The sequence below is a fragment of the Hirundo rustica genome, chromosome 13 (assembly GCF_015227805.2).
Source record: "Hirundo rustica isolate bHirRus1 chromosome 13, bHirRus1.pri.v3, whole genome shotgun sequence".
Taxonomy (NCBI): domain Eukaryota; kingdom Metazoa; phylum Chordata; class Aves; order Passeriformes; family Hirundinidae; genus Hirundo; species Hirundo rustica.
In genome coordinates, this window is record NC_053462.1 from 6,262,239 (window position 1) to 6,286,227 (window position 23,989).

At 40.2% G+C, this 23,989-nt stretch overlaps 1 protein-coding gene and 1 long non-coding RNA gene across 11 annotated transcripts in view; one reads left to right on the forward strand and one right to left on the reverse strand.

The window, feature by feature from the left end:
* The window catches only part of RNF111 (ring finger protein 111), a 43,947-nt gene extending 25,386 nt beyond the window's left edge, over positions 1-18,561 (reverse strand). For 4 of the 9 annotated variants that reach the window (XM_040077362.2, XM_040077360.2, XM_040077368.2 and 1 more), the window contains exon 1: positions 7,369-8,264. In XM_040077362.2, the coding sequence (XP_039933296.1) occupies positions 7,369-8,245 (877 nt within the window). In that variant the 5' untranslated portion in view covers positions 8,246-8,264. Of the gene's footprint in view, positions 1-7,368; positions 8,265-12,114; positions 12,132-14,756; positions 14,775-17,905; positions 17,947-18,328; positions 18,432-18,469 lie in introns of those variants that run through there. The other 5 variants (XM_040077365.2, XM_040077363.2, XM_040077364.2 and 2 more) reach the window with 5 other exon arrangements.
* On the forward strand, positions 2,823-17,416 carry LOC120758750 (uncharacterized). Of its 2 annotated transcripts, XR_005702997.2 has the most exons (4): positions 2,823-3,024; positions 13,446-13,595; positions 14,769-14,928; positions 14,961-17,416. It is a non-coding gene; the product is annotated as an uncharacterized LOC120758750 (long non-coding RNA). The 2 variants fall into 2 exon arrangements; XR_005702996.2 differs by having other exon boundaries at positions 14,769-17,416.
* Positions 18,562-23,989: the final 5,428 nt, after the last annotated feature.

Sequence of the window (23,989 nt, forward strand, 5' to 3'; positions counted from 1 at the left end):
CCAGCTGCTGTCAGACAAAACTACCCAGCCAAGCAGTTGGGGAAAGGTCACTGAGAAAAACCCACAGCTCTTCCTTCGATCTTCCAAACCTGCACTTGTCTCAAATATAAGTTTGAGAGCGCTCCTCAGAGTCCACAAGTCCTTAGGCTCAGTATTTATTGAAATTTACCATACGGGCAAAAGTAGAAAGAGGTAGGTTTCAATGTGATCTTGTTACTTCAGAAAACAAACAAGTTCTCTCTGAGGACTGAATCATCTGCCATGTAGATCTATACTGAAGTTCACCCAATGTGCACCTCTACTGAAATTCTGACACAAGCTTAGCTCATGAAAACCAAAGGGAATTCTTAACTGAATACTGACACAATTCAGATACCTTCCTCAATGTTTGGAAGCTCATTTTATTCAATCCTTTTTTTTTAAGCACACCTTTAGCTGAGAGATGATTGCACCAACTACACAAATCAGACTGCAGAAAATATCAGGACTGGTACTGAATGAACAGGTTTTGTTCCAAATTTACAAAATCTTTAGGAAAACAGTCAAAGTTGCTCCAAGCAGGATAGAGTACAGACATAGTTCAGACATATGCAATTTCCTACTGTTCATGCTTCTAAAAACATCTTTCTAAGTCAAAAGCACAAACTGATGAAGTTTTCATGCCATGAAGTACTTTCCTGTACAAGGAACCAATACCTTCTTCAAAATTAAGCAGAAAAACAACTCCTCTAAACTATGTAAATATTTAATTGTTTTATACAGTCTACCATGATAAGGTATGACTCACTCTTTTCTTTTAGCTCATACCAGTCATTGGCCAGTCATCTTCTGTCTGTAAAGGAACTTCAAGCAAAATTTAAAGCACGAACACCTTAGTCATCAATGCATAACCTAAATGACTGAAGCTGGAGGAAGCCAGCTAAATCTGGATAATTACAAAGGTAACCATACTATTCCTGCAGTTTTGAGGGTTCTTGCTTCAAGCAGAAGAGTCACTGGACTGCTGACAGCAAAACAGTCATGCAGATGTAAGAGATGTATTTTGTACTACTTTCAGAATAATACCTATGGCTGCAAAACAAACAGAAAATCATCCTCCTGCAGGCACACATTATTTCTCTGTCATCTTCTGAATCACAGAACACAGCAAGCAAATTATACTCTAGTTATTTGTGAGTAGATTAACCTTTGGGCCACCAACTGAAAGCCTCAGTCTGCATTTCAAGTGAGCTACTTAAAAACAGTAATTCCCTTGAAAAATCATGGCAAGTATTTTATTAGCTTCCACAGAATTTGGGGCACTTTCTTCCCTTCATACATCCACAAATAATATTTCACGGTACACACAAGGCACCCAGTTTCAGTTTGCAAGTTTTTCATTTCCCATTCAGACCTTTCAATAGCCATTAGTAATTAAGCTTTGTATGTGACCATTAATCAGAAATAATCAGTAACATCTTCACATAAGTTTTTTCCCCTCTTTTAAAAGCCCTTTTTACAATGGAAACTAAGTGCTCAGCTAGTCTAGGGGAAGGGATAAACTGCACCTGCTTGAATCCAAATCTGAACATGTGTAAAACTGTAATCCTCCCTTAAAAATAAAAACACACTCTTGTCCGGGCCTTACCTCACAGACACACCAAATCTGTGATAATAAAGTGTTTTATTAAGCAGAATGTAACTTTTATAATAAAATTAATTTAATATTGGACTCTGAAGTCCAATACTAGATCAGTAAATTACATTTTTCCCTAGAAAGTTGTAAGATTACTTCACAACAGAAATTGCTATGTGCCACTGACAGACCAACTTGATGGGAAGCAAGCTTTAGAATTAAGTACTTTAATAATCCAGAAGTTGTAAGCAAGACACTAAGCTTTACACAGCATAACACATATATATAGATATACTACTATTTCACTCTAAAAGACCATGGCATAACTCCAAGATTAATCAATCATCATCCCCCTAAGTACCTCCATCAAAGGCATAAATAACACTAGTGTAATACCTAAATTTATGTTTGGTTGTCATTCTCAGAGGGTATTTTCATATCTGTTTTGCAATTAACATGGAGTTTAACCAGTCTGAACATTACATGTAAGATAATAAAAGAATTTTAAAATACACGATTTCAAACGAGACAGTCTGATCATGTCTCAAGTGAAACCAGAGGAGATTTAAAATCAGCAGTCAAGTTCCAGTGACAGAGACGACTTGTTTTGAGTTCCAAGCTTTCACTGAATCAGACCAAGAGCTCACTCAGACACACATTCTCTCTGCCAGCTGCAGTAGGCAAAAATCTACGCAGTCAGAGCAGAAAATTCAGGCTACAAATTTTACCTAAAAGCTCTCACACCACCCAGCATCCACAATGATGGCACACACGTTGGAGCACACTTTCTTGTCCAGTCATTGCTCATGGACAGCTGTCAATAAATGTGTTGAATCCCTTTTTGAATGTGCCTCTACAGCCACTTGTTCTCGTGAATTAAAGATAATAATTTGGATAGTAATTCAGCCTGAAATGAATAAAATTATACCCTGCTAGTATTAATGAGAACTGTCTCCTTTACCTCTCAAATGTCTTGAACTAGGTATGGCTGGTAGCCCTGCTCTAAACCCATTAACCCTGTCAGCTTAGCAGCACTGTATGAGGAGCCATCCTCTACGACAGAGCTGGTCATGTATTTGTTGGCTTTGCTCTCGTTCTCAGGCTCTGAAGGTCCCAAGCAGAGAGACCAAACACATCTGTGCTTTGCCTCCCCAGATGTCTCAAGATTCCTGGGCGCTAGGACAGTCACTCCCTTCCCCTGGCGGCCTTGAAGGGCCCAGGCAGGAGGCCAAGCAGGTGCTGTTGATGACCCTGTCACAGCACAGGGGAGCCTGAGAGCACCCAGAGCACTGGCCAGAAAATCCAGCAGCTACAAGCCCAAAGTGGGAACCTGGACCAGAAATGCAACCCCCTCCCCTCACTGGTGGCAAGGGACACCTCTGTCATCATCTGCTTCCTCTGAGGATTGAGTGAGTGACTCACGTTCTTTTATATGGTTTTTAAGTCTAGATTATGAGTGTTATATTGATAAAGCAAACCACAGGTTAAGATTTGACCTGATCTGCAGAGGGTCCAGGCGATTAGAAATTTTATCTTAGTGGTAATATAAATTTTGTAGTATGCTACTTACACATTGTATTACATTGACTCTACTTTTAGAAATCCAGTGCCATTCTACTCTTAAAACCCTGCTAAGAAAAGAAAGACTTAATTATAACTAGGATTTAATGCTGTCAACATTCTGGCAAGAACCTGTCTGCTTCCTTAGAGTTGTGTGATGACAGTTTTTCTGTACCTGAGACTTACTTGGAATATACTTTCCAATAGCTGTGCATGATGGGAAAAATTTTCCGAAGCACACAAATTGCTTAGGAGTCTGCACCCTGGTGGAAAAGGCAGTCAACCACAGTTAGGGGGATTTTGTCCAACTATGAGCCATGCTGATTCAAACCTGTACCAACTATTCTTAACCTTGCACTAAGATCAGTCCTGTGGGCAATACCACAACAAGCCCATCCTACAAAGAGCATCTTTTCAGCACAGAAAGCTGCAGCAGGGCTGAAGTGAACTCCACAGTAACTTCTATTACTGTAGCTATTTAAAGCCGCAATTCACAGCAGATGGAATCAGCAGCACTGATTAATGGCCGCTGCTCACAAAGCCAGGTGCTTCTTTCCTCACCACTTCTCAGTTTTTCTCTGGTAAGCAGCATGGTAAACAGGATACTTATACAATTCCTTACCCACTAATGCTATTGAGATAAAAGGTTGGAATTATGAGCTGCATCAGTTGGTGTGAGAAAAGGACTGCATGCTGTAGTTTGTAGGGGGATTAAGTAACTGAAAAATAATCAACTCTAACAACAGGCAGCTCACTTCCACTTAATACCTGTTTATCTTAAACCTGTTAAAATAATCAGAGCATGAAGCAGTATACGCTTCATATTTTCACCAGCTCCTGGCTTGTAAAATATTGAATGTTTTGTAAAATATTCAAGTGGTTTTTTGAGAGACGGACAACAAAAGTTAGAGAATCAAGATGACAGCAGTGAATAAACACTGCCTTGTTCTAAGCAGCTTTGAACAAAATTTGGAGCAGCTTCTCACCAGCATTACATTCTAAGAAAAGAAAAACCTGTCTAGCATTAGTTGTCCAAAAATATAAAATAACATGTCAGACCCTGAAGGAATTATAAGTTATTAGGTGACAATTTAAGACAATGCAAAACTCTACACAACTTGCTCTTTCTAGTAACACCGCCATTTTCCAGAGCTCTGCTTTAATCAGAGCATGTAAGGTTAAAAATTTGTTCCAATTTAAGCTTTTGCTAGATTTCCCTCCACAGACTGCCTCCAAAGGGCAGCCCCAATCCCTTAGTTCCAATACAAAAATGAAATATCTGCAGAGGCAGAACTTTTGCATCACAACATAAGAGATCCAACAACAGCAAAAGCTGAATTTTGCCACCTTTCATGGGCAAAGGTGGAGGAGGATTATTTCTGTTGGTGTGTACGCAGGGTTAGAGAAAGGCTTCTGCACTACCTAAACAAAAAAACTGCACACAGCTGGTTCTACATTGGCCTTATGGCCCCACCTCCTGTCTCCCCTGAATGAGCTTCAGCTGCCCATCCCAGATGTAATGGGAACAATGCCTTCTATGGCACACAGTTGGTACAACAGTATCATCCAGTCCCAGGTGTCAGGATGTACTGTTCACAACCTCACACTCCAAAAAGCACAGTCTCATCAGAAGAATAGCTAAAGCCCTAATAGAAAAGGAAAAACCCCATATAATGCTATTTGGGTTTTTGCTAAAGGTTTTGTTAAACAAAACCCCCCTCTTTACATCTCCATTCATACGATTTTTTCAGTCAGCCAATTAATTTTATTAATTATAAGAACTTACTCACTAAACACTTCTTTGGTTAAAAAGGTCTGTCACTTTAATTTCTTGCAACAATCAGAAAGAAATGGTTTTCAGAACAGTTTAAACTAATTTAACTTACTAGTTCTTTAAATGCAGAGTATCTCTAGTTAAATGTCAACATTCAAAGAGAAGAAATAAATTCTTCAATATCCTTAATACAAATTGCTATTCAGTAGGCTACAAGACTAATCACATCACTTTGAAGCCTGCTTTTTAAAAAAAATCAGTTATTTCCACATCTTTTTAACTGTATTTTCTTTTCAATTCTTCTTCTTCTCTCTTCCTAAGTCTATCCTCTAGCACCTTTACATACATGTCCCAGGCCTCACATTCTTAGCAGTTTTGTCCTTCAGCACACTGTAAATTCAGCAGATATGTGCCAATGTAGAGCAAAGAAATTCTTCCTAAATTAACAAGCTCATGTAGCATCACTATCAATACCAGCCTTTCCTCATATAGAAACCCCATCACGCTCGCTCACTATACAGAGAAGTTGCATAGCTGTTTTTCCAGCTGGCCCCATTTCTGTCCTAATTAACTCAATAACCACAAATGCCTTATATAACAGCACAAAGCTGCAAAAAATGTTAATCACATTTCTATCTTGCTAAAAATAGGACACTTTCACAGAGGATGTCTGCTCAACTTCCCAGTCTATCTGCAATGTAAACAAAATGCTCAAAAAACTTTCCATCAATATATATTTCCACTGGAAAAAACCCCACATTATTCACACACACTAAGCCAGAATCGCTTTTCAGCTCCCTGCAAGTGTTGGTCCTGGAGTACAGACAGGACAGAACACAATCTTTAAAGCAGACGTTCTTCCAGTTACAAGTCATGTCAGTATTCTAATCTACAATTAACTGGTGCAGAACTAATTGATTTTTTTCATTCATGACATGAAAATGAACACTTTCATTAATTAAATGTTCTTTTCAAGTAGTATTAAAATTAAGCCACTGACTTTTCCACATCTGTGTGGGGAGAGTTGCTATCTATCCTACATCATTTTAGTCACATAAAACTCTGCCCTCTCTGAAAATTTTAAGAAACCATTAACGTAGAAACAAATGTGTTAACACAGTAGTTTCTCAATTTGGCTTTTCACAGAAATGTATGCATATCCTCATACATTTATTATTTACAAATCATATTCTTCAACATGGTTACACCTGTACAGCAAATGTAACTTTCTTAGTCCCAATTAATTTCTATTCCCATAGATATGCATCAAAATAATTAAGACCATGCAATAATTCTTCTGTTTCAGAGTTATATGTGCCTAGCCCTAGCACTGCATAAGTAAGACTTTTACATTACAGATTTTACTTCTTGTCTTTAAATACCACAGAAATTATTTCAAACTGCAATGAATAACAAGCAGTAATCTAGACTTTGGTACTCGCGTTCTGTTCAAGCATAAATCCTGCCCTAACGTGAGCATTCACTTTTTTTTAACCTGTCCTGTATTTTGTATTTTCAGCCACATTTTCTTAGAGCAATGATCAGCACAGCCTGAGATATGGTTTCACTTACTAAAACATTTGTCACTAGATAAAACACATGGTTGCACAGATTAACACCATGCTGTGTTCCATCTACTTCCCCATGCTCTCTAAAAAGCTGAACTAAAACAGAATTCACAACTACTTTCACTTGGCAAGTTTAACATGAAAGGAATCTGCCAATTAACAAAAGACCCACAACAAACCAGGAAAAACCACCAAAACCAAACCAAACAAAAACATCCCCCAAAAAGTCTTCCTCCAAGCACCCAAGAATTCAAATACTGTGACAAAGACATATTAGAAAAATAACTGTGTAAACCAGCTGCCTTGCATCAAGTTTATCTGGGTAAAACATTTGGTAATATATACAATACTTTTCCCTTATTATCTCAATACTAAAGCTACTTTCAACTGACTCATTTCAGCTCTTATAGAACAATGGACTTTTTTTCTTCATATTTTTCTAAGCTGTCAAGTGCAGTTAAATATTAGCAGATATTTATAATTCTGTTTTCCGAATGTAGAACCACAATCAGTGCAAGGCTAGAATTTTTAACACAATTCAACCGCTAAAAAAATAAAAATGGATCAACTTAGCAGCATGTGACTAATCAGACTAATCAGAGCAACCTTCCATTATGTTCTTTAGAAACCATTAAGTTTTACATTCAAGATTTTAGATTTGCTAGAATTCTACTGTAATATCTGAATGTACCTCTCCCATCAAGAATTTATGTTGCAATGTTCACAGTACTTGCAGTTAGTCTATCTGTAGTATTAACTTCAACAAAAACTACTCCAAAGAACTTATAAAAAAGCCTGTTGTACACGATGAAAAGTAACTACTACGAAGTACCTCAGGAATTTAGTTTTACCTGAAGGAACAGCTGTGCTGTTCTGGTGGTTTTCACCAGGTGACACAAACAAGTCCTCCTCCCCTTCAGTAGATGAACTGGAAGAAGATTCAGTACTGAGATCATTCTCACTGGAGCTGCTAGAACTGGGGAGTAAAGCGTACTTTCTTCGAGCTAACACTTCCCGCTTTTTCCTCTGCATTAAAATTCGTTCTTTTTGGTTCTGAGTCCGCTGTGATGAACTTGTTTTCACAACTCTCTTCCTATATGGAAGTCTTCTTAAAGAACTGTTGTGAAAACAGGGCCTTTTCATCAATAACCCAGGTACAGAGTCTGCCTCAGTCCGAGGCCACTTTTGTGACCTTGCACTGTGAGTTCTACTTGGAGTATTCAACACTGCCTGAGGGTGTCTCACAGGAGCATCTTTTTCTTCATCAGATGTTACTGTGTCAGAGTCTCCAAAATGCAAACTAGATGACGGTGAAGAGATACAGTCGCTAAAAGAAGAATCATTGTCTTCGCTCTGTGTTTCTAGATGCTGTCTCAATCCCAAGATTCCTTTATTTTCTTTATCAGGACAGTTTTGAGTGTATGAAGGACCAGCCTGCTGGCTCTTGCGTTTTTTTCGCACCACAATACCTTTTTCTTGGTCTGTATGGTTGCCGTTCATGTCCTTTTGCTTTTGAGAATCAGTACACAAGTGAGAGAACTCATTCCCTACTTTACTGGCAATCATCTCAACTTCTGCAGTGAAGCTTTTGGCTGCCCCAATAGGCTCAGGGTTCAAGAGGATCCCCTTCAGACTCTCCTGTCTCTTTGGTGCATCAGAAGGAACTTCACTCTTCATATCCGCTTTTAGAGTATAAACTATATTACATTCAGGAGTCCATTTAGACATGGAAATATTTAAGAAAGGCCTAGAAAATAAAACAGATAAGCATCAAGAAAAGAAGCATTAGATTTTTCAAAAGCTAAGCTAAAATAAGAGAGAACACACTTACTGATAGGACTAATCCCCCAGTGGGAATAGCAAAACAACAGTAACCAAAATACAACTGTTTCAAAATATTAAAAATACTCCTTGAAATGTTATTTTTCATTAAGACAGAACTCTTATAATTTGCACTGAAGGGAAGTTCTTACGGTCAGTGAGAACATTATCGATTTCACAGAGCAAAGACTGGTCTATGGGACCTGCAAAACCAATGATGTTCGCTTTACTGATACTTAAGCATGGCAGTTATGGGCTACTGCTTATAGAAGTTACCTTAATTTTGGCTGAATAGCTCCCATAGCCATCAATTAAAACGCAGGCTTATTAAATAAGGCCTGCATCTTCCCCTGCAGCAGAACACATGGACAGCAAATACTTCAACACAATACACAGGGTTGCATGGTGTCAACTGAGCTATAAAAGTCAGTCACTTAGAATTCATCGTTCTTTTCTGACATGAAAAGGAATGCAACATGAGAGATTTTGAACCTTTGTTATTTTGGGGCAAAGTAATAAAAATCCATTTATTACCTTGAGTCCCTTTTAAAAACCCCCACACATTAGCAATACAGTGTACAAAGCTATTTTCAGTCCATGTACTTTTGACTCTTACCCTATGACAGAAACTGAGTATATCATATCATATGCAGGCACTGTTGGGCAAGTGCCAAGATATAAAGCTGCCAATGTACAACATTAGCCTCAAAGAAATACTTTTGTACTGGAAGACACAGACAAAGTAACCTTAGAAATAGATCCATGTTCAACCTGCTTCATCTGACATCTCTGCCTTTGGTTTAAATTCCCAAAAGGGAATGATGAAAATTTGGTTCCCAGTGTGAAACTACTGAAACTCTTTAGTGCAACTAATATCAGGGGGTTTTATGTCTCAGCTGAGTAAGGCTATAGTAGATACTTGTCAGCTTACAGCAAGTTGTGCTGAAGTACCAAACAGCTGCTTATGAGAACATGTGCAACAATGTCCTAAATGGAATACGGTTGCCTAAGCAGCACAGCTGGGAATATATGCAGGAAGCCACAAAAAACACCAGAGCTATCTAGAAATAGCAGCAACAGCCATCCAGAGGCACCTTGACAGGCCTGAGAGGTTGGTCTGCAGGAACCTGCAGAGTTCAACAAGGCCAGGTGGAAGGTCCTGCACCTGGGCTGGGGCAATCCCAAGCACAAATACACGCTGGGCAGAGAGAGGAGTGAGGGCAGCTCTAGGGAGAACTTCTGAGGATGTTAATGGATGAGAAGCATTACATGACCCGATGCCGTTTGCAGCCTAGAATGTCAATCATATCCTGGACTGCCTCAAAAGAAGAGTGGCCAGCAGGTCAAGGGAGGGGATTGTCCCTCTATTCCAGCTGGACTAACACATCCAGCTCTGCAGCTCCCAGCATAAGGACGTGGAGCTGCTGGAGCACGACCACAGGAGGGCCATAAAGATGCTCCCAAGGGTAGAACACCTGTCCTATGAAGACAGACTGAGAGAAGTGGGGTTGTTCAGCCTGGAGAGGAAAATGCTCGAAGGAGACCTTACAGCACCTTCCAAGTACCTAAGGGGGCTCCAAGAGAGCCTGAGCAGGACTTCTGACAAGGGCATGTAATCACAAGACAAGGGAGAATGGCTTCAAGCCAAAAGAGGGCAGATTTAGATTAGATATGAGGAAGAAATTCTTCCCCATGAGAGTGGTGAGACACTGGAACAGGTTGCCCAGAGAAACTGTGGATGCCCCATCCCTGAAAGAGTTCATGGAAAAGTTGGGCTTTAAGCAATGTGCTCTAGTGGAAGGTGTCTTCGTCCATGGCAGGAAAGTCCGCAGTAGATGACCTAATGTTCCTTCCATGATCTGTGGAAGGTTAAGCAGCCCTGCCTACTGAGGTCCATAACCCTGTTCCTGAATCTCCAAACTCTTTAAAATGCTCATGCATCCTTACATGCAGTGCTAATATTTAATGCTCCCATTTGTCACAGAACGTATCAACAGACCACTGAGACTACAGAACAGATTTAAATAAGAATTTTTTAGAATATTTCTAAACTGATGCTTTCAGGAGCAGCTGCGAGCTAGCTGTTCCTAACAGATCCTAAAGAACTTCTTATTTCAGTTTGCAATGGATATAAACTGATGCATCATCCCAGGCAGGCTGTGTTCTCTTCATAGCCAGAAGCAACTAACTACTACACTCCAAGTGAGGTAACTTGGAATAAAAACTTTGTAAAAGGCATCTATGCTGCTGAACTAACACCTACAGAAGCCCTAAGTTGACAAGATCTTTCTGGAGATCAAGAACCTTTTGGACCCTAGAACCTCAGCTGAAAAGCCCCATTTGAATGTTCTCACTGGAAATCCCGCAAATATTTATAACAATTACTGTTAAATATGAGGCCTATATCCTCTGATAAGGAAGTACTGCTGTTCTCTATTGGAATTACAGCCAATGGGCATGTCTCACATGCAAGTCAAAAGCTATATTCATGCAAGCTGGAATAAACCTCCTCTTGCCAATACAGACAAGGGGTTCTTACTTCATCAAAGCACTACTTTTTTTATAGCAGTAAGTTTTAGTGGAATGTACTATATAAGGGCACCTTTTTTTCTTTAGGGTTAAAAAAAAAAGAAGATGCAAAATTGAAAAAAAACCCTTAGAATAAACATTAGGAGTACAAAAAGTCTACCTAGAAAACAACAACTACTAAAGTTGTGGGGTTCTGCTGTCTACCCTTCTCAGCTCCAGCTCTTAGACAGTTCTCACCCTGCTTGTTCATACCCTCACACACATGCACCATCTCTCTTTGAAAAGATTAGGACCAAGACTTCCATTTTATCCAATTTCTAGTAAGTACAGGAATACAGTATTCAGACCTTCCACAAGCACACAGAGAACACAGTCCTTTTTCTGATCCTCCCAAGGTCACCTTTTAGCTCTGTTATTCATGCACCACTGTTTTACAGAAATATAAGTCCAGTCAGTCCACCCCAGTCCAAAAGCAACCCAGATCCTCCCAAAATAACCCTTCTGTATTTCATCACAAGTTTTTTTAGAAAATCCACAAAATATTTCAATTTTAGGGGAAAAACATTGTTTTATTCAGAAAGCTTATTGTCTTTGAACACAGTCATAACTTGCCAGCATATACTACATGCTCAGCCTATACATGACTGTTTCCCAACCTTTTAACATGGTAACTTCAGAACCGAAGAGAATTGACCCCTTAATTTTTTTTAAGAAATGAAAATGTGAACATTTTCTCATTATGTGAGCACAACCAGGGGCTGATTTAAAAAGGATTCTGTTCTACTCATTGGAGTGATACTCCCCCCCTTCTTTTATTGTTAAACAAAAGCGGAGGAATCTCCATCAGTATGAAAATTCTGCATGCTGAATGTGATTATCTTTGCATAAGCTCTGTTTACTTTAGTGCAGAGGCCACCATGCTGAAGTACAGATACAAAAAAAAAAAAATAGCGCAGTGACATCTACACTTTAAGAAACCTCAAACCACTGTAAGACGACAGAAAACTGAAATTATCACACAGTGAAAACTAGTGTATCTGAAACTTTACTGGCTTAGTTTTATTCCAACAGGCAGCCTGCACACACTAGCCAGTTAACATAGATTTAAACATTTCATGTATTTTTACTCTTACAACCATGGAAATTCAACCAAGTAATCAAGATATCTTCATTTTTTGCTAACCAGTACAGAGACTGAAGGACTGCTTACTCACAGGAGAGCTGCTGCCTTTCAACTACAAACTTACACAACAGCTTCAACAGGAGTGGTTTTGAAGTGAATGACAGCCATCAACAATGACAATCCGTTCCTTCACAATTTAGAAATGCTATTGCAAACATAAAAAAAAAAAAAAAAATTGACCAAGAAGAGACAAAAGCTGGACTAGATTTCAAGTATCATCAGTGATATTTTAAGTATTTTCAGTGGTTAGACATAAATACCCATTTTTCTTCTGCACAGAGGACAAAATTTAAGAGGGACTACAAAAATACTATGAAAATAATTAAGTCATTAGAATGAGATAATCTGCTGTTAAAACATTTAGAAGTTCCTACAATATCTACTTCTAACTAAAAGTGGTCCTCAGAAGCTTTTTCAAAAAGCAGCAAGATGAAGTAAGCCCAATCAGCATTAGTGTTCCTCCCTCCTAATCAAAACATTTGCCTATTGACTTAGTCCCCCATGTTTCCAAGTTTTGATTTACTATCTTCTTTTAAGCCACTATGACTCATGAAGAGCTGTTAAGACAGCTACCTGAAAACTAGTTATTCTAAGTTCCCCTCTTGGGTGTATGACTATTTAGAATTATGAAGTACACACGACTTTTATCCATTCTTTTCACCACTTCAAACCATTTATAATAATCATTCCAAGACATATAGCCATGCAAGAAAATTCATGCAAACTGGGAAGTCCCTGGAAACAGCTAAGTCAAAAAACAAGGTTAAAGAGTTATTTACAGCAAGTTTATGATCACATATCAAAGCAAAACACATTTGAGTTGTAAGATAGAGCAAAGGATTTTGTAATTAATAATTAATGTCTTTATAAGCAATCAAAAACTATGTAGCATTACAGAACTACAAAACAGTAAAATGCCTCACTACACAACATATAACTCGTTTTTTTGGTATAAACTTGGTTGATGAATACATGTGACTTAATATATCATTACCCTGAAAATATATTTTCAGCCACATTCTGAAATACAGTCAACTCCCTTCACCACCTAGAAAAAAAATCTCCTTGCATTTGTTGTCCCTTTACTCAGTTCTAACTCATTTTCTTTGCATGTGGTCACTGAACCCCCAACTAACTTTTAAAACTAATTCCCTTCCCTGATATGCAGATTGTATCAGATTTTACTTTTAACATTTTTACTCTGACACGCTAATACTCATACTGTTAAATTCACGAGAAAACCCCTCTTTCATTAAAAAGATGTATTCTTATTCTTCCGGCAAGGCTTTTCCATTAGATCTATCATGAAACAGGAAAATGAAAAAGGTCATAAAATTCATACAAGGCCTTCAGCAAAGTGAGAAAACCTAAGCACTGTTCCTTTCCAATCTCAAGTGCAGGCAGCCGAGCAAGACCCTGACTCCTGCATGGCCCTGACTCACTGGAGGCTGACAGAAGGCTAAGGAGCCACTTCAGAAGCTGGACCCCAACTCAATCCCACGGAGACTGAATCTCAGTGCTACCACGCCCTGCTGCTCCAACAAAGTAAGGAACTCGCTGAGCAAATCACAAAAACCCCTCACTCATTTTCCTAAAAGAGGCAGTCCTGACTTATTAATTTCATCTCTATCAAGCAGGGACAACCTGTATGCCTGTACAAGTGACAAGAAAAACATCTAATATTCAGTTCCACTACCAGGAAAACAAGTGCAATTAGATTTTAAAATTCTATTGCATTCTTCTTCACTTTTGGTTGTTCATCACTTTTTAATCACTTCATTAGAAAAACAGGGCTCTTTTAAAGCTTGTTTTAACAACTAAATTTTACCATCCTACATATTGGTCTTCTAATCTTTGACAGAAAATAAAGCAACTGGTAAGTTAAAGATTTAAGCATTTTATAAAACAGCCACAATCAGAAAGTAATCTGAAATTCCATACTGTTTGCACTGATATTATGTATCTTTATTCACAGGACATTATGAAATACCATCGCAAACCTCTCACAATTTCCTTTCTGTGCTTTAATATAGACATAGTGATGACTCCATTTTTGAATGACAAAATTACTTGAGAATTCTCTGAGTGGAATATTTATGCTCTGCCCCATAGAAAAGTACAGTATTTCAGAATAACATACATCATACTAGTTACCAACTGCATGATAATGCTCTGGAAACAGGTTTTTGCTTACAGACTCCCAAAGCGAGCCCACTGCATCCAGCCCAGACAGAAGGGCTTGTCTGTGCTTTGCAGAGGTGCTACAGCTATGTGAGCCACAGCAATGCAGGGAGGCTTATCCACCTCTTGCAGGCAAGTCTAGGAACCATCACTGGCTTGCAAAGTCTACTCTTGAAGTGAAACAAGGTTATTTCAAGTACAGTATTACCCTCACTAACCTTTGCAAAGCCGTCTCAAAGTCAGACCACAGTAAATGTACCAAAGTACTGTAATGAACTGCATCCACCTTCTGGACCAGCAAAGTCTCCTTAATTATATCCCCCCAAAAAATTCTTCTGGGACCTTCAAGTTTTGCTTCCTGATGCCTAAGTCAATTCAGTTCATTAAGCAATTATCTTGTAACAGAAATGTCAGGCCACCTGCAGGACAGCTACAGAAAGCCTCTGTTGCGCCATGTTGCCATTCACCTCTGAGACTGAACAGCACTGTACTCCTAGGGAGAGACTACTGAAGTGCCTGTCTCACCTCTTCCAACAGAATCCAGCACAGGACAGCTACGAACAGAAGAGCTCTTCAGGACAGGATCTATGGCCTGGCTCCAGCTGGAAAGGACAAAATGCACAGAGCATGTGCAGCTGGAGGCACCTCCTGTTTGATGGTGAGCTAAGAGCAATGCTGCAGAGCCCTCCCAGCACAGGTGAGCTGTCCTACAGAGCCCTCCCAGCACAGGTGAGCTGTCCTACAGAGCCTTCCCAGCACAGGTGAGCTGTGCTGCAGTACCCCGAGTCAGTCCAAGGCCATAAAGGCACCCAAGGAAATCCCAGCCTGAATCAAGCATCACCATGCACACACCCACCTGGACAAGGAACCTGTCTGCCTCTGCACAACGGGTGCAAGCAGGTATATTTGACAAATATGGTGCTCACAAGCACATTCTTCAGTCTAGACATTTCTTGGACAGGTCCTAAGCTTAAATCAGTTAGCTACATTAACACTATGTAAATCATGGGTTTAAGACAGCAGCATTGTGATTTGGCAATCAGGAATGTTTTGGCTTCAGTGAACTCCAAGACAAACATAACAGCATTGAACTTGGGAATTCAAAGTTGTAGTTTTATAAAATTATGACAAAATGCAATTTTTTATTGGAACTTAAGATGTTAACTAGGAATTTTGCTTCCCAAGACACCTAGGGAAGTTCTGAGTTACACAGCCATCAAAAATTATTTTCAAAATTGTTTCTTAGTCCCCCTGGCGTTTTTGAACTTTGAGGTATGTGTAATTCTTCTTGATGTAGTGTCATTTTGCAAACACTTCTTGATAAAGCTTTGAGGAGCAATATGAAACATGATCTTTGCCACAGCTGCTAGCAAGAACCTTTCAAGTGAGAATTGTGAAATTAACCATTAGGACAGTTTTATGCTGTTCTTCAGGAAACCTATGAGAAATATGGGGTTTTATAGATCCTAAACTGAGCAGATCTGCCAGTTTCAGGGGAAAGGACACTGCAGCAGTCTTCTCCACTCTGCACCCAGCAGAGACAAAAGTAAACATTTTACCTAACAGCAGTCAAATATTAGGACTAAACTGTATTGAAAAAAAAAAAAAATGACAGAAGCAAATAGCCCTTACTGGCCTCTTGCTAGTAAAGCCATGAACCCACCTTCTCAGATTTCACTTGGTAAACACTTAGTAAGGAAAGCATTTTAATTTAGAGCAATTCCTGTTTCAAATAGCATAAACTATATAAAACAACTAAATAATCCTGTTTTATCACTAGATCTGTAGTGGCTTGGCTGTTTGAACGTGAGCAAGGCTAGAAAACATGCATATTGAGTAATATTGTATGGGGTACATGTATAACTTAAGTAGAGGGTAATTACTCAAAGTTGTAGTCTCCTAAGTTTTGTCAGTATAGCTGCTTCCAAAGTTTACAGTGCTCTTGAAAGAAACACTTTGTAAAAGACTGAAGTCTTAACTAGTGAACTTCCTTCAAGATTAAGTACAGATTGATGCTTTTCTTGGTGGGGTCAGGTCAGGCCTAGCAGAGAACCCTAATGAGGCAGAAGGAAAGGAAAAAAAGAAAATGTTTCTTTCACCAACCCAAATTTTCGCTGACAACTCACTTAAAGGAGGCTGCACATCAGGAAAGCTGTGAGGAACCTTTTATACAACATCTGCCCATGGCAAATTCATCTCCCTGCTCTATCTATCCCTATTGTTTACACACAAATTAAATCATCCCATTCCCCACCCCATCATCACTTCCCTCTCAATTTTTCCCTATTTATTCAACTGCTTGACATGGAAGCCTCTAAAATGCATAATAGGAGGGCATTATCACCTCTATCTTCTCAGCTGAATGTCCCCACTATTAGAGGAAATATAAACAACAGAAATTAAAGACTATGCATCTTAGAAAAAGAAGGCAGCAACTGCTGCCAGCTAAATGTTACTGCAACAGAGCCACTTCCAGGGAAAATCAGCTGCTATAACTGACCTGGTTATGTAGGTCAATAAAGTTACTAATTCAAAGATAAAGTGCGAGTCAGTCCTGCTAAGATACACTCTTAATACACTTTTACAAAAGCCATTGCTTCATAAAAGACATATTTCTGAAAGGTCAGAATGTTCTCCTCCATACTTTGAAAGGACATGCAAAATATGCATGAATCCCACGAGCTGCTGTTCACCCTCAAGCGCCCAATACCAGACACAACCTCAGCTATAGTTGCCAGGGTTTCAACCATCACTAAAAACCACCAGATTTTTAAACATGCAAGACTTCATGAGTTTTACAAAACAAGCTCAGTGCCTTATACACTATTATTTAATTAAAGTGAAACACAAATGTTCCTACAGCCTTTCCTAATGAATTCCATACGTGATTCCATATTGTGGATGAGTGCACAAGGCAGGTGACCAGATGTTTGCTCTGTCAAATAAATCAAGATAATTTCTTTCCCTAGAAATCTTTGCACATCAGCAAAAATCATCCTGTCTAACAGAGTTTGCTTCTGCTCCCTCTCTGCCCTAAGACAGTCCCTTTATCCAAAAAAAGTAAGTGCAAAACCGCCTAAATCGCTCTGACAGCAAGAACTAGGAATACGTGAACAACAAGAAGATGCAATTTCTGATTTTAAGAGAGGCAAAGCACTGTAACTATTTAAATATCAGTTTTCCCAAAAAAGCTTTCTACTAAGTATCCAGCATTAATATACCTTTGGAATTTTCTGCAAGTTACAATAAAGACAATGTAAGACCTTACTCTGCACCTGAAAACTTAGCTTTCCTTTAATGGTTTATAAAACAGACACTACGACAAACCCAGGTCTACACAATGAGCAGACAATTCTTACCTTTTTGATCAAATCTTTGTTTCTGAAATAACGCATTAGAATCAAATTATTCTAATTACAGCAAACTCTTACCTCCTGCATCATGTCCTCTTCTAGAGAAGTACTTGGCTATCAGGAATTCAGGGTCTCGTTTAATCAGCTAAAGCAACCAGGCCTTGCTTATGATTTAATAAAATCACTTCAAGCCATAGGAGAGCTTACTCAAACAACATGAAAATTCCATGAATACATGCTCAGCCCTAAGCACAGAAACACAGACACATAAAGTACATACCCTTAACACCTGCCCATCACAACAGTGACAAGCCCACGTACCTCTGAAGATCCTGGCCTACATTTCTGAATGAACGTTACTTCCTTGTTTACGAGGCAAAAACCACCTGAAAATGGTGATTTTTTTTAACCTGGGTTAAGAGAACGCTAACTTCGCAAACAAAACAAATGACGTCATAACAAACCGTATTACGCACAGAAATAGAAACTCATTTCCCTAAGGGGAAAATTTGTGACAAATTTGGGACAAAACCCCAGAGAGTGCTGCGGCTGCCCGCAGTGAAGGCACCGCTTTGTGCGTCAACGAGGCGCTGAATAAAAAAGGAAAAATACATTCTCCGTGAAGTTCCCACCCGCCGCACAGCCCCGCCGGTCACCGCTGCCGTCAGGGCGCAGGGCGGGGGAAGCCGAGGGAGCCCTCGCCCGCCCCCGGCCCCACCCGCGGGTCCCCGCCGCCCCCCGTACCTGAGACAGCGAGGCCGCGGGGGAAGGGGCGGGTGCCGCCGGCGCCCTGCGCAGGGCCGAGAGGTAGAAGCGGCCCCGGTGGGCGCCGCAGTGACCCCGCGGCGCCGCCCGGCGCGGCTCGAGAGGCCGCAGCGTCCTCACCGTGCCGGTACAGCCGCCGCCCCCGGTCCGATCCCGGTGCAGCCGCTGCGCCGGGCGGACCCCGCTCTGTTGTGGCGCAGCCCCCACCGCTCCCTGCCCAGCGCAGCGCGACACTCGGCGCTGCTTTACAGCCGCCCGCAAAGCGCACCGCGCCGGCGCGCGCCCCGCCTCCCGCCGCGCCCCCTGCCGGCCGGCGGCGCCGCTGCGCGGAGTCCTGCGGGGATGGGACCGGGGCAGGGCGGGCTCCTGAGGGGACGGGACCGGGGCAGGGCGGGCTCCTGAGGGGACGGGACCGGGGCAGGGCGGGCTCCTGACAGACCGGACGGGTCGGGATGGGCTCACGGGCGGGCGGCACGGCCCTGGCTGCCTTCGCTGCTGCTGCATTTACGCTCTTGTGTGTAAATGCCTAAAGCGGGGGCGTCAGAGCATGAACCGGGCTCTGCTCGGCGGTACCGAGCAATGGGAACGCAAGGCAAAGGGCAGAAACTGATGCACAGAAAGTTCCACCCGACCTGAAAAAGGACTTCCTCGCTGTGCAGTGTGCGAGCACTGGAACAGCCTAGGTATCCAAGAACTGGACACAATCCTCTGGGATGACCCAGCTTGAGCAGGGAGGTCGGACCCACTGTGGTCCCCTCCAACCTGACCCGTTCTGTGATGTTCCCCTCTAAGACTTGTCTAAAAACACTCGTTTTCTGCCTAACGCTGTGTCTTCCCTTATCACCCCAGTGTCTCAGGGCTGCCTGTCCTGGAGCCACTGACAGGTGCAGCTGTGAAGAAATGCCAAGAAATCCCAACTCTCCATCCCAGCCCTTTAGAAATAGGAATTTATTTGCCTTTACTGCACAGTGCAAGTCACTGCCTCAGGATGAGGTGAGCCTTCTCTCCCAACATTACTGCTGTACACACAAACTGTAAGGAACCTGTCCTGTACAGTGGCCGTGTGTCGTCACACAGACAGCACAGCAAACACCGCAGCTTTGGGAAGGCTCTCATACAGCAGCAAGCCGGAGTGTTTGCTAACTTTGCAACTGCCAAAGGCCAGGATATCTCTGCCAGAGATGACCTTTCATCAATGGCAGGGTCCACATTCCAGCTCCAAGTTGAAACACTGGATAGACAAGGGTCGTAGACTCTCAGTGACCAACAGCTACATAAACCCAAGGCTTTGGAGCAGAAAGGTACACTCTGCTCTACCAATAGTTGATCTTACTCAGAACCGCACCACAGTCTTCAGTGCACAGCAGTTCCTACGTGTTCCGGAGGAGCTAAACAACCTGCATGCATCATGACAAAAGAAATGGTCACTGGGGAAAAATCCATGTTGACACTATTAATTGCATGAGTTTCTGAATGGAGTTTCCTTAAAGCAAAAGTGGATAAAACAACATGGAAATATTAGACTCTACTTCAATATATGTCCAAAAGTGTACAAAATGCCAAAAGTGCTATAGCACATAAATTATGTGAAAATTAAGACATTTTCATGTATGAAATGTGAACACAGGAGAAGTGAGAACCACATAGAATGAAGGTGGGAAAAAGGATTGCAGGTTATTTCATGTGGTTCCTTGAGCAAAGCATTAATTCATTTCAGTTTGCAATAAAGACAATAACACAGGTTACCCAGCATTAACCTGCTACCTTTCTCTATGTATTTCTTGTGGTGTTGGGTAGTTTTCTTTTTTAAGTCATGTCACATCCAGCTAATTTCAGTAAACAAGGACACTGAGCCACAAGTGAAATAACCAATGAAACTGGGGAGACTGTGAAGGCAGCTACAGACAGTGGGAAGGTCATACCACTCCATGGAGGTCACTAGTGGCTTGGCTTTGTAAGCAATTTCAATATTTACCATTAAGCACTAGATCCAAAGTTGGAATACTTTACTAAAATCACCTGGGGAAAAAATGATCAAGGCAGTATATGGGAAGAAGTGAATGACCCTGAGGACTAATAGAAGCAAAGAGAAAAAACATTGAATACAAAGAATGTGCACTTGAATGTTAATGACCAAAATTTTGGGTATTTGTCAGGTAAAAGGCAGTTGGATGTGAACTTCAATTACCAATGCAATTAAGTAAATGACCATCAGTCAACAACATGATGTAGACATGAAAAAGCAAACATGTCTGTATAATGATTTAGTCTAAATAATTTTCAGAGAGAGATGTTTCAGTGCCATTGCAAAAATTATTCCTGATGTAGTCTAGGAACTACTTTATGCAGCTGTTTTTTTAATATGTATCCAAGGAAGATGGACTCTAATCTTAGCGGGACATTCAAGAAAACACAGTATAGATAATATGAGAGTAAGCTAATAAAATTTGGCTGGATTACTTTAAGAAATGAAACAGAGGAGCATTGTGAATAAGCTGAACAGAGACTAATACCAATAAAAACCCACACCAACTAGTTACGTTTTTACCTATTTACATAACAATTGGTTTGAACACTCATGCCAAAGGTGACAGAAAGGTAGTTCTCGGTAGAGGAAATGTACAGAGTCACCAACTGTAAAACATAAAAAAGATCATTTCAAAACCAAAATAAGTGGCTAAGATTTCAGTTCACAAATTAAAAAGCAAATGCAGTCAGTCTTGATTTTCTCCCAGTGCAAAGTCACAGTGGCCAAATGATCTGTAAATGTTTCAACTGTATGATTCTGTAGAACTTTTTAAAACATAAAGGCAGAGTTTCTAGGATCTTTACTGGCTAAGATTTCCTAACACCTATTTCAATAAGGACCACCAGCTGACAAGAATCTAGCAAGTTGTGGGCCAGTCGTCCTTAAACAAACTCTTGATAAAAAATAGTTTGTCTGTTATTGACTGGTTATTAACCTCATTTTTAAAGAAAAGTGATGTAGAAAATACTTCAGTTCCCAGAATTATTCACTATTTAAAAAAACCTAACCTTCTATCTATGCCCTTTCACATAAGTTATTTCTGCCATTATCTTAGTATGTTGCAGAGATAGACAGTTGTCTTGAAAATAGATTATTGACTCCTTGGAACAAACCAGAACATTCTCCTTCTCACACTTTTTAGGCACAGAAAACCAAAAGATTAAATGGAATAATTCTAAATCACTAATACAAATTTCAGAATGGCTTTCAGGCTATGACGTCATCCATTCATACTGAACTCTTCAACTTTTTCTAACTACAGCTGAACATAACAATTTACATGCAAACCCCAGGGCCTGGCAGAACTAAAGACATGGAGAAGAAATGATCAAGATCAAAACATGTCAGCCAGCAGGAGATCGCACTTTACATTTTTGGCAAAAAGACAAAAAAACGTAACCCCCTTATCCTGAGGTACCTTCAGCAGCTTGGCTTCCTGGCTGGACACAGCTCTGTGCAGGGCTGCTGTAGCAGTTTGCTGGCTCAGAATGAAAGCAAGGCTCAGCTTTTTCCAGAGGTGAGCAGCGGCTTCTGGAACACAGTGCCACAGCCCCACCGGGCACGGGGCCAAGCGCCGAGCTGCACACTCGCTGCTCTGAGCCCTGCTGGCTGGAGCCTGGTGGTGGCCAGGACAGTATGGAAAGTGCCCACCTCTAAAACTCCTCTCCGTAGACTGGAGTGTGGATTTGCTCGTCGAGAGTCAAGGGCAGCCGGGGATTCATCAGGCCATCCTTGACATTTACATCAGATGCACTTGTGTAGATTTCACATGCACCAGACTTAATCATATATTTAAATGTTTGCACGACTTAAGTCAACTTACTAGTAATATTAATAAAATGTAAAGCCCCTTGTAATATATGTTGTGAGGATGATACAGAAAACCAGATAATACAGAAACATTCTGTGTTAGGTCACAAAAACTTTGGGATTGATACTTGGATCAGCTCCGGTCAGCCCAGATGAAGATCTTACCGCTCAAAATGGGAGAAATAGGGATGAGTTAAAAAATCCTGAAATATTTATATTATGAAAAATTGCTACTATGAACAAGAAAAGAATGATCATTTGCAGAATCAAAAACAAAACTTGGTTTGGATGGTTGTCTGTGCTATACATTTCTGATGGAAATTTTCGAATGCGATTGAGCAAAGAGTTTTCAAAAGCTCTAGAAAATAACATGCACCACTCAGGTAATTTATATTTTTAAGCTATATGGAAAACCTAAATACGCTGCATTACAGTATAATGTTGATACAGAAATGACCCACCAGTCGCTCATTTGATTTAGCTGTCTCGGATTATTTCTTTCAAAACCAAGACAACAGCTTGATAAGGCTCTGTAAGGTTAGAAACAGCACTTTCACAACACATGACTTCAGAAATTATGCAAATCCCTACTAAGGTCTCACAGTATCTTTCTGAGATTATCTGACAGCTTAAGTATTTAAGTTGCCATATAATTAAGAAGGTGTGGTGTATATAATTACTTGGAAATAGCTAGTTTGTTGACAGTATTTTTAATAGTTCTTTTTCTTATTCAAAAACAAATATTGTCACCAAGCTCTTAGTAGAAAGATCACGAGGTATTCCTATTTATTCTTTCAGTGCTTGTACAATAATGGGGCCAAATATATTTTTGTGTTTTAATGATGAATCAGTGGCTATTTTTAGAGCAATATGGTTTAAAACAAACAAAAGCATCCTGCATTTAATGATCTGACTTTACACTAAGAAATTCAATAGTCATTTCCTAGCATGTATGTATAGTTTCAGTGGAAAAATACAGGATAATATTTGTAGTTGATTTACAATTGGATTTATGTTCTTTTCCTTGCTGTTCTCTAGTACAATTATAATGAGAGCAACTGAGAAATTAATTTTTACAACCTCCTCTGACTGCTCATCATGCAGTACATCAATAATAACATCAAAAAGAAAACTATACATTCAGAGTAGAAAAGGCTATTTTTTATATCAGTGATACATATTAAATGATCAGTGATTTTTTAATCTCAAAGCGTATCTATTGTCAGGCATTCATGTGTCTCAAATAGTTACTCTTGCTCTGTCTACAGTGGAGAGAAATAGTGCAGTTTAAAATCGTAACAACCAGGCAATGTAACATGAGAACTTGGACAAGACTCAGTGTCTTTCAAAGTAAAAAGGATTCTTCCTGCTATTTCAGTTAATCTAGCATCAGCCCAGCCTCACTCTTAAAAATGGTTGGACTGAAAAAGGAACTGAGTCACTGCATCATAAATTCCTGTAATAACTAGTTTTCGTGTAGTCAGCCCCCAAAGTAGATCCAAAAATCTGTACTAGAAACTTGGATTTCAGAAGTAAACAAACAAAAGTTTGTTAGAGTTGTTGTTAACTAAAGTTAAGAGTGAAAACACAGACTGCAAAAGTCAGCTTTTAAAGAAGCAGTATGTTAAGCAGAGAAGTACGTAGATCTTTGCAATAGAAAAGAGAAGTGTGTTTCAAGTGAGACAGGGTTCTGTTTAACTGTAGAGATGGTATTTGGAGGTGACCTTCCAGCACCCCCAACCCCTCCCCTTTTCCTGAAGCAACATCTCTTTTTTAGACCGGGGTATGGACAAATGGGGGGC